The following is a 15,983-nucleotide window of genomic DNA, read 5'->3' on the forward strand; positions in this document are numbered from 1 at the left end:
ACACTTGAAAGCTGCAATCTGCTCACTTTGCCATATGTAAGCCTTGCTGTTGATGATGCCACAACTCCTGCTTCCTATTTCAGTGTGAGAGCAATGTGGCCCAGAGGTCTCATATGTACACCAAGAAAGACCTGGGAGAGAGGCCTCTGGCTGTCCCTGGTCAGGTATAACCATGAGCCAGTCACTTATAAAAAGAAGCAACCTCAATAGGAATGGCATACACCAGGCACCCTTGGTCCAGGCAACACAAAGACTCCGTGGCTTGAGAATTGCTATTATCATTCTCACTCCAGTGTGGAAACAGACTGCGGGAGTTTCAGTGACTTGTTTTAAATTCCCACGGTTTGGTTTCAGGGTTCATGCTTCGGGCAGTACTACGAAACACTGACCTCTCTGGGCTTCTCTACAATGAAGGTTGCAGTAATACCTTCCTCTCAGATAAGATGCTGAAAGGAATCACTCAAAATTCTATCTCCTAATGTGTCGCAGCTACTGTCACTGCTATCAGCATGCTGGCCTTCTTGCTCCTTCTACTTGCAGAATGAAGCTGGAAGGATGGCCTGTCCTCCTAACTAGCTCTCTCCAGTTTACTTTGTGCCCGGCATATCCATATACAGCATCTGGGAGAGGTTCAGCCTGCTGTCATCCCAGAGGGATGGATAAAGTAGTCTAACATTTCCCTAGCATTTGGTGACACATGTCTTAAGTAATTCTGGACGTATGGGTATTGAACCATTGTGGGTTTCGTACTTTTAGTGTGTTTAGAGTGCCTGTTTTATGCTATTTGTGGGACTCAGTTCTCTGAAGTGATCTCTCATGTAATATTACAAAAGAATATTTCCTTACCATCTTTCCAGCACCCCTACATACTACCCTTCCCCTGCCTTTCTCAGCCCTCCCCATCACTTCCAGAGTCTGTCTGTCTTCTGAAGAATACAGCTCTGTTTTCCATGTCTCCAGTATCCCAGATGCCTAGTAAACTACCCATAGTTTCTGGAATCCATTCACAACTGGGTGGTACCTGAGTGGCATCAGGGTGTGCAGCGCCTTCCCCTGGCACATCTCTTTTCCTGTTTGGATTTAGTTAGCCTTGAAGTTAATGATTAAGGGTTGTGTGATAATGCCTATACTCTTTCCAGGCAGGATTAGAACTGCACAGAATCAGATCTTTCTTCTCTTTCACACTTCAGTCTTAGTTAATGGCCTTGACTCTGACTGAGTTTCCTCCAGAGCCAACATCCCTGCTTCTGTCATGGAAACCAACCCAAACTAAACCCAACCAATCCTGGTTAGCAGTCCTGCCCTGGTCTGCTAACTTGTGGAATGAAACATCTCTGGTTCTACCTTGGGGAGTTCAGTTGCCCTTAAAGAAACCTAGAAGATAGCTTAAAAAAAAAACATTCTAATTAATAATACCTAAAAAGATCAAAGGAATCGGTTTCTTCCATATACAGTTTATTATCAGTGGTGCAATTAAATTCTGTTTTGTGCTGTGGTCTGAGTACTTCACAGCTCGGAAAGGCTTCTCCTGAGATCTTGGCAGGGACGAGCCATCGCTTCATAATGAGGTGAACACAAGAACTCTGCCTCTGGTGGGAAAGGCAGAGATCTGAGAATGGGCACAGGCCCTGCTTAACATCCCCCCGAAGAGCAGGGGAATGTGCCTTTGCTGTGTGGCTGAGGGAGATCTGGAAGGCCCCTGGCTGTGAAAGAGCCAGCGTGACTTCTGCTGCTGCGGTCCCTGTGCCCCGAGCTACTGAATTCACGTTCTTATGGCAGGACAGCACTACTGGAGCGATCCAAGCAACCACTTTTCCTGTGTAGCATTTGTTTCTGATTCTACCTACAGAATTCTGATTCTTCCTCAGCCTATATATCCGCATTTACATTCTGTGCATAAGGGGCCTATGGTAAGCGGCTAGAGTTAAAGAAGAGATAAGATGACATAGACCTTCCTAGAGGTAGAGGCTCTGGCATTCTGTTCCTCAGTGGGCCCCATACATCTTTAGGTTTGGGTGAGCCTCATCTTGGTGTGGTCCATGTACCATCTACACAGAGCCAGAGTTTAAGGACAAGGTACTCCTCATCCTGCTGTGTTTGGAGACCCAGATCTACCTCTTGATAGCTATGTGATCTTACACAAGTTTTACAGCCTCTCTGTACTTCAGTTTTTTTTCTCACACACGAAGTAGAAATGTTTGTTTCTACTTCAATAACAGACTATTTCAGGAGTACTGTTCTCTGGGGCTCTGATGCACAGCCCCATTTCTTCAGTGCTGTGATTGAGACAAGGGGCTACTGCCAAGAAGAAGTGAGTCCAGAGGCTTATTGAGTGTTGAAGGGGTTATTGAGTGTTGAAACCTTATATATGTGACATACTTTGATAGTAACTGCCAGAGTCCAGTATGTAAGCAAGTAGAACAGCCATATTGAATGCTACACAATAACCATTTGCTTAAAAAAAATGAATCACAGCAAGTGGCTCATAAGAAACAAGGTTTACCTCTCACTTCTGCCCAGTGGCTCATCTCTGGAGCCATGTGGATTGTTTAGTTACTTTAAAGGACTTCCTGTTAGCAGGATCTATGCTAATCACTCAGTCATTTAAAAGAAGAATGTTCTCCAGATATCCGGGAACTTCTCTAAGCCCACGTCCAGATGGCATAAAACTCCATTCTCCAAGCTGACCACCGAATGCTTGGCTTCCTGCTTGCAGGGGAGGGAGGTGCCTTGTTAAGTCTGTCTACTGATGCCACCGGAAGTTAGCCTATGCTCCTGAGAAGCAGGTAAAACAGGTCCCCATCCGTCTTCCATCTCCATTCCCCCAGCTTTCCTTTACCAAGCCACCTGAACAATTTGAGAAGAAATGTCCTATATTACCTGAACGACTAACTCCGTGCCATCTGTACGAATAAAGCCATTAGCCAAGTGGTAAAAACAAGCCATGGTGACAGAAGCCAGACAATTTGTCATCTTGGTGAGTGGGGAGGACTGTGAACAGGAAAAAGCAGGGAGGAACTTTCTGGAGAACTGGGAATCCTCTATATTTTCATCTGGCTGGTGCTTATAATGGCATATGTATATTCAGCTATTGCATTCCAGTTGTACAGTTCAGCTTGCACATCCTACCGTACACAGTCACACCTCAGCGAGTGACATCACTGTCCAAAATGCAGATGGGGACAATGGAGGTAGTTTGCAAGCCTGACCCACTTTATTCTGAAGACACAGAGAGTTCTGAGTCTCTGTCTCTATTACACACATTTATCTTCCTCCACAAGTGTGTTTATACCACAGGTTATATTTATATCTGCAGTCACATCTATATATTTAAATAAGGAGAGAAGAGGAGTGTTACATGTACTTGACTATATATAGAATGGCTGGCTTTCAAAGAACAGGAGGATCCTAGCTCCATTATGGTTTTTGGAACCTCTCTCTCCCCCTCCTCCCCCCCACCCCCATATGTATACACATATACAGTCCGCCCATCTGACTATCCGACTATGTACTTTGCCCTTCTTTCTTGGATGCTTACTGACCTTGATGATGACCTTGGGGATAGTCAGCACTATGGACTTCTGCTTGGCCAAGACATCCCTGCTCTCGTTGATACGTGCTGTGATGAAGAAGTGCAGGAGGCCCTGCTCCAAAAGGTGGCTCATATACTCGCCCGCTCTGACCAGTATCTCCGTTTTTTTGGCTGGAAGGAAGAAAAAAACAACAGTCTTCCATCAAGACCTCAATGAGATGAGATCTGGTTTACTTTCTCTCTCCCATTCTCCTCACTTTAGCACACAAGTCACCAGGAACACAGCAAAAGTCAGATATAAAGAGTTAATTAGGGACAAGCTCCCATGCCTCTTGGGTGAAGAAAGAATACACCAGAAATGTAATATTCAGTGGTGTTTTTCTAGAGAAAAGAGTTGTCAAACCTTTCAAGCATTGCTTTTAATGCTGTAAAGTGGAAGGCCTTATCAGAACTATTAAAAGTGGAGCCTTTAGGAGCGTCAACTATGGCTGCTTTCACTTGAGTCAAGGCAATCCCAAGTTGGTAGAAAAGGAGCATGGGAGTCTAAGGCCACCAAAGACCTTTCTTTGGATTGGGAAGACCTCTGTGCTGAAACACTGCTGCTAGGTTTCAGGGTTGAGGATAAGTTCCTCAGGATGGCACGGAAATGGGGTGTGGCCTCACATCCCTTCCAATCTCCAAGGAGGCCGAGGATGCACAGTTATATCTGTGGCTCTGTGGTTCTGTGGCTCCATTTTCCACAATTCTAGAGCCCAAAAGGACAGTTTTATAGGCCAAGCCTGGGTATGTATGTCTTTAGAAACTGTATTTTTCCCTCTAGTGTTTCCAAGGATAGTAACAAACTTCTTCTGGCTTTTCTTGGGGGAAAGAGTTTGGCTACTAGGTTTCCTTAGAGTAGCAGGATTTGTGCACCTTCATTGTGCCCATGTTTGCAGAGGCTCCTGTCACCACTTATAGCCTTAGCCTCTGGACTCACTTCTTCTTGGCAGTAGCCCCTTGTCTCAATCACAGCACTGAAGAAATGGGGCTGTGCATCAGAGCCCCAGAGAACAGTACTCCTGAAATAGTCTGTTATATAAGTACTGTGTTTTGCCACCGCACAAGAAATTGTTCTAGATAAAGTTTATTAAACGCGGCAAGAGAAGGAGGAATAGATTTTCGCTGTATGAGTGGTGGAGATGGGAGGCTGCCAACATCATTTACGGTGTCTGGGGAAAGCCAAGGGAGACACAGGCTGGAGCTGCCTCATCTCTCCCAAAAAGCAAAGGAAACTAAATATAGCCAAGTGACAATGATAGCACCTTTGAAGGTACTGGGTGGTTTAAGTTATTCAAATCTCCCAAACTGACTGTAGCCCACACATTCCCTTTAATCACCAATCTGAAAAGTCTGCCTCTCATTCTACTTAGAAAACTTTATTTGCAATATAGTCACCTAAGAATGCTTGATTAAGGTCAGAGGTATGTGATTTTTGCAAGAGGCTAAGATTTACTTCAGATTGCAACGCAAATTTTATTGCATGCAATTGATAGCACATACATGCATTAATTAGTAAATTAGTGAAAGAAGAATGACGTTCTAATTCCCATGCAGTTATCTAGGACAAGCCCTGGGTGGTTTGAGTGGTAGAGCTGTATTAAAATTAACTTGGGCTTAGGTTTAGTCCCTACATGAATGACTCAGTAGAGTAATCCATTCTAGTTCATTAACTCATGTAAACTCATCTCTGGGAAAAGGTTTATTTTGTCCTATGGATTGAGGGCTTATAATCCATTAGTGGGGAAGAGCTAGGAGCAGGAGCAGGAGGCTGTGGGGGCTGGCCATGCTGCTTCTGCAGCTAGGGAATGGCTTAAGTCCATCCTTTAATTGAGTTAAGGAGGGAAGGAGGAAGACTGACAGGGTGCGTGTGAAGTTGGAAAAGGGATGTGCTCTATTTCTGACGTAGAGAGATGTGATGGAGCATAGACATTTCCACTTAGGGCTCAAGCATACAGCCATTGGCTCAATGTCCCTGCTCAAGTGGGATCTAGGCTCTGCTACCTTCATGGCTTTGACTATATCAAGCCAGCCGGAGCTTCCCACGATTTTGGAAAGTAACAGGAATGTCAAGGCTTTTCACACCTATCACCCATGGAATTTTCTCCACTCTTTCCTCTTACATGCACATGCCAGTCAAGTGGACACTACCCTCAGAACAGGCTCAGACCCGACTTGTTCTCATCACTGTCAACACCACCACCGGATTTCAGCTGAATGATTGTTATAGCCTCCAACTAGTTGCCAAGCGTCATCTCTGCTTTTATGTGCCTCTTAGCACAGCAGCCAGTGTGATCTTTCTTATATTTTAATTGAGAAAATTATCACCGTGTGTAGGCACAAGCATATGGGTGGAGATCAGAAGACAAGTAACAGGAGTTGGTTCTCTTCTTCCAGCACATTGGGGATGGAACTTGGGGTTGCCATGCTGGGTGGCAAGTGTGCTTAGTTACTGAGCCATCTCACCAGCTCCAGTATGAGCTTTCAAAATCCAAGTTAAGTTATTCTCAAAGCCTTAGAAGGAACTATCCCACTAGAAGTAAAGTCAAAGTTTGGACAAGGGCTGACATCCATTGTGTGGCTGAAACCCATCACTTTCCTTTGGTTGCTTTTGTTCTTATTTCAGTCTGTTTTTGTTTGTTGTACCAAATTACAGAGGCTTGCAATTTTATAAAGAAAATAGGTTTAGTTGTCTTACAGTGTTAGTGGCTGGAGCATCTAACCAGCACGGTGATGGCATAGCAGGAAGTGAACTGGCCATGTGCATAAGGGGCCATGCTCACAAAACAGCCCTGCTTTATAATAAGCTGTTCTCCCGGGAACTGACTCATTCCACAGGCCAGAACCAATCCCTTCCAAGGTCAATTAAGCCCACATATCCTAATTATCTTTCACAAGGCTCTGCCTCTCAAAGGCTCTACCTTCTCCTATCATCAGTCTTTACACTGAGGGCCACGCCATATCAGACAAAAATAGTTCTTCACTCTTCTTTGTGTCTCATTGAGAACATTAGATATCTAATGACACCAGTGGGATTCTCTGGCTGGAATACTCTCTGTCAGGTCTCTGTTTAACACCACCATACTAGAGAGAATTTTTTAATTTTGTGGTTGTAATCCCACAGGGCTAGCATGACTCTCCCTCTTAACCTGCTTCACATTTTCTTATTATACATACAACCAGATGATGCGTTTGCTAACTTGCTTGCTTGTTGATTGCCTGGTTCCTCTACAAAAGCAGAAACTCTGCAAAGATGGGCACGCCCCTTCATCCAGCAAACGTTAGAACCTGGATCCTCCAGTTCGCCTTCTGTTGCTGTGTCGAAACACCACAGCCAAAAATAACTTCAGGAGGAAAGGGATAGTTGGTTATAGTTGAGGGAAGCCAGGACAGAAGCTCAGGGTAGGACCCTGGAGGCAGCAACCACGAAGGAGTGCTGCTCACTGGCTTCTTTCCTCTGCTTGTGAGCCAGCTTCCTTAGACAATCCAGGACTATCAACCCAGAGGTGGCACCCCCCCAACACACACATCAATTAGCAACCAAGAAAATGCCCCACAGACATGCTCACAGGTGAATTGTGATGTAAACAATTCACCCAGGGAGGTTCCCTCTTCTCAGCTATGTCGACATGACAACCAAAATTAGCCTTGCAGGAAAAGATCAAATAGCCCTATAGTGTACAGCTTCCATATTCAAAGAGGGGAGAGGCCATCTTGCTCACATAACCTGCCCAGCGACACACATCCAGAGGGGATATGGTCTCACCTTATATTTAGAGATGTCTGATTCCCAGGCTCATTATGCATGCCTGTTCCCAGTAAGCACGAGAGCCATCTCTTTAGTCCTTCATACTGCCTGTGTGTGTGTGTGTGTGTGTGTGTGTGTGTGTGTGTGTGTGTGTGTGTGTGTGTGAAGCCTTTCTTCTCTCTTCGGGTAGGGGGAAGAGAGAAAGCTGAATCTTCTAGCTTCCACAGAAAATGCCACAGTGATGCCTCGACTACTAGCTACATCAGAGAAACTAGAAATACTCGCCTCCTTCAATTTGGTTTTCTTGGAATCGGAATTTTCAGGAATAGTTTTTCTTTTTCTCTCAGGACACAACTCTGGAGGTCCTGGGGCTTAGCCACAGCAGAGCTCGAGAACAACAGAGATGTGTGATTGGCTCGTTGGCGGGGCGGAGCGGGGCGGGGCCTGTTTGCTTATCTCTGCTTTAGGAACAGTATTGCTTCTGTACCCCTTTTCTTCTCTTTTTCAGTACCACATATCTGGTCCAGAAACAATCCGTTTCAGTTTTCTCTGACTCAGCTCTCTGCCTACAGTTCTCCTTGACTCCTTATGCCCATCATAGGCCTATCGAGTCCACCTAATACTCCATACCCCCAGGAAAAATGAGACCTTTCGAATTGCAGTCCCCAGTGCATGCTGCGGCATGTCAGTCCTGCCCTGCTTCAAATATCCTGAATTATTATAGTGCTAAAACAGGTCTGACAGATGTATGGAAAGCTGAGAGAATAAACAGGAAAGAGACACCAATGGGAATGGCTCTGCGCAGACTCTGGGATGGAGCCTACTGTAGGTCATCCTTGGAGGAAGGAGCTCGGGGTGGCTCCGGGATCAAATCCATTGCTATGCAGCGTGGGACCTGAGTCTAGGTCTCCAGCACCCGTGTTAGAACTGGGCAAGCATGGTGGCTGCCTGTGCCTGCAGGGAGAGATGAGATCCTGGGTGCAAGCCGGGTTCCTAATCCAGGTAGAGTTAGTGGCTATTGGCTCCATGGGAGACTCTGCCTTAATATATAAGAAACAGGAATCACGGAAGATGCCTGAGGTTGATGTGGCCTGTGTGGCAGGTTTAGATCTCAAATGAAGATTCTCTTTCAGAATCTTGGATGCGGCCCAAGGCTTGAGACTGTTGGTGCTGTGGGTTCATAGAACGCACTCTAAACAGCAAGAGGTGAGTTTCCATTTAATTCTCCAACTCACAGAGTGCTAGTCTTAGAAGATTTCAGCATTCATTTCTGTTCATGAGACACAGAGATAAGAGGATTGGCTGTATTACAGAATTTCCCCACAATGTGGCCCCCAATATGGTGGGATCTGGTGAGAATGAAAACCCTGGCAGTGTGGACAGTGAGACAGAGAACAGGCAACAAGTCATGGAGAGATCTACATGGAGAGATGTTTGTTGGCTTACAGGTTGAGGGGTCCAGTGTCACTTCAAAGGCTTCCTTCTTGAATTCTGTCTTGGAGACTCCAGTGTAAAAGGTGATGTTGCCAGAAAGATAGGCCGAGACGTTGTAGAGGTTGGAGCTATTGTTCCGGAAGGTGATGGTAACCTTGAAGTCTTTCCCCAGCACAGCGTTTTCTACTTCAAAGTCCATGTCCACATCAGACCTTGATTTGACGACACCTTCGGTGTTGAGGGTCTTTTTGGCTCCATACATCAGGGCAGTTTCAAGAGCCAGTCTCTCTTCTTCTTGACCTAGAAGAGACCCACAGATAATAACAGTGAAAGGGAAATACTCTCCACTGAGCTAAAAAAAAAAAAAAAAAAAAAAAAAGCCCTGTGCCACCCTTGCTGATTAATGGTCTCTGAAAGCTTGTCAGCCTCTTGGAGGTAGGTATGATCAGTATCCTCATGTTACATTCTGCAAAACTAAGTTCCCAGATAGGCAGTGCCCTCCCACCCCCAAGGCTGCCAGGGTACTTGGTATCTGGGCAGGGTATATCTGCTATGAAGACTATTAATGGGTTTACACCAGTGGGCCAATCTCTTGGTCCATTTTTCTGAGCTTGGCAGGTACCAATTTGCATGGCTGATTGAGTCCCAGCCGTGAGGTTAGAATTTAGGGTTCTCTAAGCACAGAGTTAGGAAAACGTGACCACTTGTCATGTCACCTACTGATGTCAATGTTTTCCCAGCCTTCCCTGCACCTAAACAGGATGTGTCCCCCTTCAGTCCTCCTCCTATTTAATTCCTTCCGTTCTCTGTCTTCTGAGGTGACTTTAGGGGTAGGAAGGGCCCTTGTATGCCCTTTTATGCCTCCTAAAGTGCCCACCAGCACCCCAAAGCACAGTGCTTCAAGGCTCTTGTCAGTTGTTAAGCTCTCCTGCCCAAGGGCTTCTCGGTCAGACCCCTGGAGGAAGCCTGGTTTAACCTGCTGAAGGTCCATAGCTTCCCTGAGGTCACAAAGATTCTGAGCCTGACAATGTTGTTACCCAAGATCTCTCAGATGCCTCTCACTGAGCGCAGAGTTTTGAGGCACTGCTGTTGGAATGCCGCTCAGCCCTGATACAGTCTAAAGCATAAGTACTATTTGAGCAAAAAGTCTTACAAGTGAGTTTCTGGAGGGATAGTGGTGGGGAGAGGGAGACAAGAGAGGGAAAGGGTCTGTTCTGGAGTAAAAAAAAAAAAAAGGAGAAGGAAAGAGAGGAAGAGGAGGGAGGCATGGTGGTGTGCATTTGTAACCTTTGTATTTGGGAGTCTGAGGCAGGAAGAGAGTTCAGGGACAGCCTAAGCTACCAAGTAAGATCCTGCCTCAAAAGACAAAGGTTGGAGATACAGCTCAGAGGAAGAACACTTGTCTAGCATGAACAAGGTAATGCATTCCATACTCAGCTTTTCAAACACACACACACACACACACACACACAGTGAGAGTGGGCAAGGCAGAGACACAGAGAGAAAACACACCAATACAGAGTAAGAGAGGAGCAGAGACAGAGAGAAAGAAGGAGAGAGAGAGAGAGAGAGAGAGAGAAAGAGCATAAGAAGGTAGGGAAGCAAGAACCAGAGACAAAAGTGTTACCTCAGATGGGGGCTGTACTCAGACCCTGACTCCCTGACAAGCTATAGACTAACAGTACTTACAAAGTTTAGATAGAGTAGTTAGCTGCAGAGGTAGGCTGTTGGAAGTACAGAAGACACATGGCCTTTTTTTTTTTTTTTTTTAATCCTAAACATCTCTGCATACAGGTTTTTTGTTGTTGTTTTGTTTTTTTATGGTGGAGGACAGAGATGAGAAGATGAACGCAAATTCTTTGGCTTATGAAAACTAGGTATGAGAATGGCTGGTGGGGAAAAATCGCTTTAAGATACGGATAGCTGGCGTTTCTAATAATGTTCATTTAAAGGTGTTATTTTCTACCATACCAAAAATTAAGTCAGAAAATAATAACTAAATTCAGTGATGGGGAGGAGGTCAACAGATGCTATTTATTATCACATGCTAATCACGTGGCAGGCTTGCTTGCAACAGCTCTGCCAAGTCTCCTAACAAACACAAGCTAGGCACCATGAACAGCAGCAGTGACATAAGAGTACAGGCATCATAAAACCATTACAGGGATCAAAGGGGGTTGGGGTGTAAGAAACGGAAACTAGTCTGGAAGGGCAGAACAAAACACTAAGGAATGCTGTATGCAGTGTGTGTGTGTGTGTGTGTGTATGTGTGTGTGTGTGTGTGTGTGTGTAAGTGCACAAGCATGCAGTATAAATTCCTCTGTCAAGACTGCAAGAAAGTGCCAGAAACAATAGGTCTAGAAGCAGAATTGGCTCAGACACATGTTTATAGATCCACCAGAGGAAGACAGGTAGGGAAGGAAGGGGGGAGAGCCCAGCCATGAAAGTTCAGTAGACTACTTTAGCAGCAATCAACTGGCAAACAGATCCACGACTAGGAGGGCATTAACAACTATCAGTTTGGATGAGGACCAAGGATGCATTTAGACAAAGCATGGGAAGTCCATGGCTGCCTTGGGAGAGAGGAACTGAGCTGGCCCAGGCGTGAGAAAGGGGCAAAGTGAGGCTTGTGCTCTGAGCATCCTGAGAGTCTGTTCTGATTGTGCAACCTCAATCCTACTTCTGTCCCGTGGACAGGGCAGTTGCAGGCTGGCAGAGGCCATTTCAGGCAGGAGAGAATGGGAAAGTTTATCAGAGTCTAAGACACTTGCCCCTGCTTTCCAGCAGCCATTGTGTACTCTTGTATCAGGGCACCAGTAAGGAGTTATCTAGAGCCAGACTCTGCTCTCTGAGACACCTCTGTATTCTGCAGGAGCAAGGTCAAAATCACCTTACTGAAAACGAGGGTGTTAACTGGCTCCTTCATGTTGGATAAAGTGCCTCTCACTGTTCTTTCTGGTCATAGTCTCAATACCCTCTCCTTCAAGGTTCTCAATACTCTATGAATATAGTCCCAGACCCCAGGTTTTCTTTCCTTTTCCTCAGCACAGTAATTGTCCTGTGTAGTGTCACCTCCTCAACTGGAACACAGACCCCAGGGGGGCAGTGATGCTCTCTGTCTTGTCCACCACTGTATCCCTAGGGGGTCCAGGCAGACACTGAGAGTCTGGGGGGAGGAGGCTTTCAGATACATGCTGCTTTCAGCACAAGGCAGAACTTTTGTCTCTATAACATCTTCTCTAGAGTGTGCACTCAGCTCAGGCGACCCATGAGAGCATGGCCCTGTGACCCTCCCTTTGATTATCTCACAGCCCTGGAGTCCTGGGAACAGACATTGTGCTAGGCACCGTTAAGAAAGAGTTCTTCACTCACGGGTCCAGAGGGGTAGGTGAAGAGCTATCACAGTGTAGATTTGTAGGTCAGAGATGCTGGGACAGACATTTAATAAGGACCCTAGATATGCGAGACATAAAACACCCTTAGCTTGCCCGTGTGGCACGGGAGCCCTCTTTTCAGCACAGCAGGAAAAGACAGGGACGCATGCAAGAGCTTGGCTACTTGGGGAGGAGTGACAGCTGCTCATTTGGTTGTTGCATGTGACAGCTGTGGATGATCATAGTACAGCCAGGAGACCAAAAAGTCAGCTAGCGTGGCTTTGTAGGTTATTCCTGGCGTGTTCTGGAGGCACTGGGAAGACTGCCTTGATAGGCTCAGGCATACATGTCATGGAGCACTCATTGCTTTTGTGGAGAGAAAGGGTTACACTGAGGAGGGAGCAGTAAGCAACGGCTAATTTCCCAGGCAAAAATACAGCCAGAAATACTCTGAGCAGTAATGGTAGCAAAGGCAGCATTACTATTAGAAGGAGAAATTAACTCTTGCTGGACCCTCATCACGTGCCAGGCTCTGTATCAAGTTTTTCTGCACAGGGTGCTGTTTCATTCTCAGAGCATGGTTATAGAACCAGAGAGAAGAGCTGTTATCGAGGGCTGTTACAGATGGGGCAAGTGATTTGCTACCTATTTCCCTGGTAGCTAAATTTGGATCCATAACGGATGTCCTCATTAGGATAGAAAGTGAGAGTGAATGGACAGGATGGGGAGGGGGAAAAGGAGGCAGTAGAATTTGGGAAGATTTGGCTTGAGGTTTCTGTGGCACACCCATGTAAGACCTGGGTTGAGATGCAGATTTGGGGGTGATCACTGCATCTGTGAGAGTTAACAGGTATCCAGGAAGAACATACATTTGGTAGGCCTGGGGCCCAGGAAGGGCAGCCAGAAGCAAGGGGCATTTGGAGTGGAGTGGAGAAAGGCAAGCCTAGATTGCAGGAGACAGTGAACACAATAGGTGATAGGTGCGGTGGAACCATGAGAGAGCTCTGCTATAGAAACAAGAGAATCGTGACAAGAAAGGGGTGAACACCATCAGGAAGCTAGGCGGGTAGGCAGGCTGGCGCCTGAAGACACTGATGACAATGCCGCCGTGCAGTTCAGAGCGACTTCGGGAGTCAATGAAAATGAAGGCACAGCATACCCAAATTTGTGGGACACAATGGAAGCAGACACACCCAAGAGGACTAGATGGCTGGAAATGATCAAACTCAGGGCTGAAGTCAATAAACTAAAAACAAAGATAATAGTTCAAAGGATCAATGAAACCGAGAGCTGGTTCTTTGAGAAAATCAACAAGATAGATAAACCCTTATCCAAACTAATTAAAAGGCGGAGAGACACTATCCAAATCAGCAAAATCAGAAATGAAAAGGGGCACATAATGACAGACAATGAGGAAATTCAAACAATCATTAGGTCTTACTACAAAAGCCTATACGCCATAAAATTTGTAAATCTAAATGAAATGGACAATTTCCTTGCTTGATTCCACTTACCAAAGCAGAATCAATTAAATAAATTAAGTAATTTAATAAATTACCTTTAAGGTAATTTAATTGATTTAATAAATCAATTAAATAAATCAGGTAAAGAAATTAAATAGTCCTATATCCCCTAAGGAAATAGAAGCTGTTATCAAAATTCTCCCATCCAAAAAAATAAAAGCCCAGGGCCAGATGGTTTCAGCACGGAATTCTACCAAACCTTCAAAGAAGAGCTAACACCAATACTCTTCAAACTATTCCACAATATAGAAACAGAGGGAATATTACCAAACTCATTCTATGAAGGTACAGTCACCTTGATACCTAAATCTCACAAAGACCCAACAAAGAAAGAGAATTTTAGGCCAATCTCCCTTATGAACATTGGTGCAAAAAATACTCAGCAAAACACCCACAAACTGAATCCAAGAACACATCAAAGATTATTATCCAGTATGACTAAGTAGGCTTCATTCCAGATATGCAGGGGTGCAGGGGATAGAAATCCATCAATGTATTCTACCATATAAACAAACCAAAGGAAAAAAAAATTCACATGATCATCTCCATAGATCCTGAAAAAGCATTTAATAAAATCCAACTCTCATGTTTAAAATCCTGGAGAGATCAGGGATAAAAGGCACTTACCTAAACATAGTAAAGGCAATATACAGCAAGCCAATAGCCAATATCAAACTAAACGGAGAGAAACTTAAATCAATCCCACTGAAAGCAGGGACAAGGCAAGGCTGCCCACTCTCTCCATATCTCTTCAACATTGTTCTTGAAGTTCTTGATAGAGCAATAAAGGAGATTAAGGAAATTCAAAACGGAAAGAAGAAACTAAAGAAACTAAGCAAGAAGGATGACCCCAGGTAAGATGCTCTGTCCTCATTAAGAAAGGCAAACAGGATATACTTTGGAAAAGGGAGAAAACAGGGAACAGGACAAGAGCCTACCAGAGAGGGCCTCTGAAAGACTCTACCCAGCATGGTGTCAAAGCAGAGGCTGAGATTCATAGCGAAACTTTGGGCAGAGTGCAGGGAATCCTATGAAAGAAGAGGAGATAGAAAGACCTGGAGGAACAGGAGCTCCACAAGGAGAGCAACAGAACCAAAAAAATCTGGGCACAGGGGTCTTTTCTGAGACTGATACTACAACCAAGGAACATTCATGGAGATAACCTAGATCCCTTGCATAGATGTAGCCCATGGCAGCTCAGTTTCCAAGTGGGATTTTAGTAAGGGGAACAGGGACTGTCTCTGACATGAACTCAGTGGCTGGCTCTTTGATCATTTCCCCCTGAGGAGCAGGGGCATCCTTACCAGGCCACAGAAGTAGACAATGCAGCCAGGCCTGGTGCGACCTGATAGGCTGGGGTCAGTTGGAAGGGGAGGGGGACCTTCCTTATCAGTGGACTTGGGGAGGGGCATGAGAGGAAAAGAGGGAGGGAGGGCAGGATTGGGAGGGAATGAGGGAAGGGGCTACACCTAGGATACAAATTGAATAAATTGTAATAAATTAAATTTTTTTTTAAAAAAGAATGGCTTTGGAGATGTTGCTTGCAGATGGTCCCCAGGGACAGGAGAAAACAGGCTGGATATATTCTCCCTCCCCAGGTCTCTCAAGATGGTGGCTAGCAGATGCAGAAGAGCACAGAATGGGCATGTGTAGAAATGAACAGTGAGTGTTGCAAACAGTTCTGTTAAGAGAAATAGTTGAATATAGCAAATGCCTAAATGTTCATGCAGGGACGAAGAGAGATGGAGAGAAAGAGAGAGAGAAGCAATAGCTGTAGTAATAGATGGAGCAAAGAGAGAATGGGTCCAGATACCGTCATAAAAGAGAACATATCACCAGAGAACATTTTCAGAATTCTGCTTTTCAAGGCTTTAACATTTCTAAATCTTATATTTTGAAAAAAGTTTAAATTGATGCTGTTTTAGTTGAAGTGAAAAGTAATCTCTCTACCAGTTAATTAACTGCATCATTCCATCCCTATGTCTGGTACAATTTCTTTTCTGTCCTCATTCATCTCCATATTTTACTGTCCATATTCAGTGGATGTGGATTCAGAGAAGTTACAGAAAATACACCGCGAGATTCAGAGTAGAAAATCCACAGCCAGGAGCAATCACTGCTCACTCTTATTGAAAGCCAGAAGCAGACATCAATAATCAATCCCTTTTCCCACTACAGTCTGATGGAGTCCCTCGAGTCTCAGAAAAGCACTCCACTGGAAAGTTTGGGCAGTTAGATTGGGAAGCATCCTTGATCAAGAGATGCATTTTTACCTGGTGTCAAATCGTAGCCCAGAAGGCAGTTGAATTGTCTCTTACACTATATCAGGAGTTCTA

The 15,983-nt window shown here is 45.0% G+C and overlaps 1 protein-coding gene across 3 annotated transcripts in view; it reads right to left on the bottom strand.

The window, feature by feature from the left end:
- The window catches only part of F13a1 (coagulation factor XIII A chain), a 194,481-nt gene that overhangs the window by 25,223 nt on the left and 153,275 nt on the right, over positions 1-15,983 (bottom strand). For all 3 annotated transcript variants that reach the window (XM_060372378.1, XM_060372377.1, XM_060372380.1), the window contains exons 12-13: positions 8,763-9,050; positions 3,543-3,703 (exon numbers count right to left, since the gene is read on the bottom strand). In XM_060372378.1, the coding sequence (XP_060228361.1) occupies positions 3,543-3,703; positions 8,763-9,050 (449 nt within the window). The remainder of the gene's footprint in view (positions 1-3,542; positions 3,704-8,762; positions 9,051-15,983) is intronic.

Source organism: Meriones unguiculatus, chromosome 19, assembly GCF_030254825.1.
Source record: "Meriones unguiculatus strain TT.TT164.6M chromosome 19, Bangor_MerUng_6.1, whole genome shotgun sequence".
Taxonomy (NCBI): domain Eukaryota; kingdom Metazoa; phylum Chordata; class Mammalia; order Rodentia; family Muridae; genus Meriones; species Meriones unguiculatus.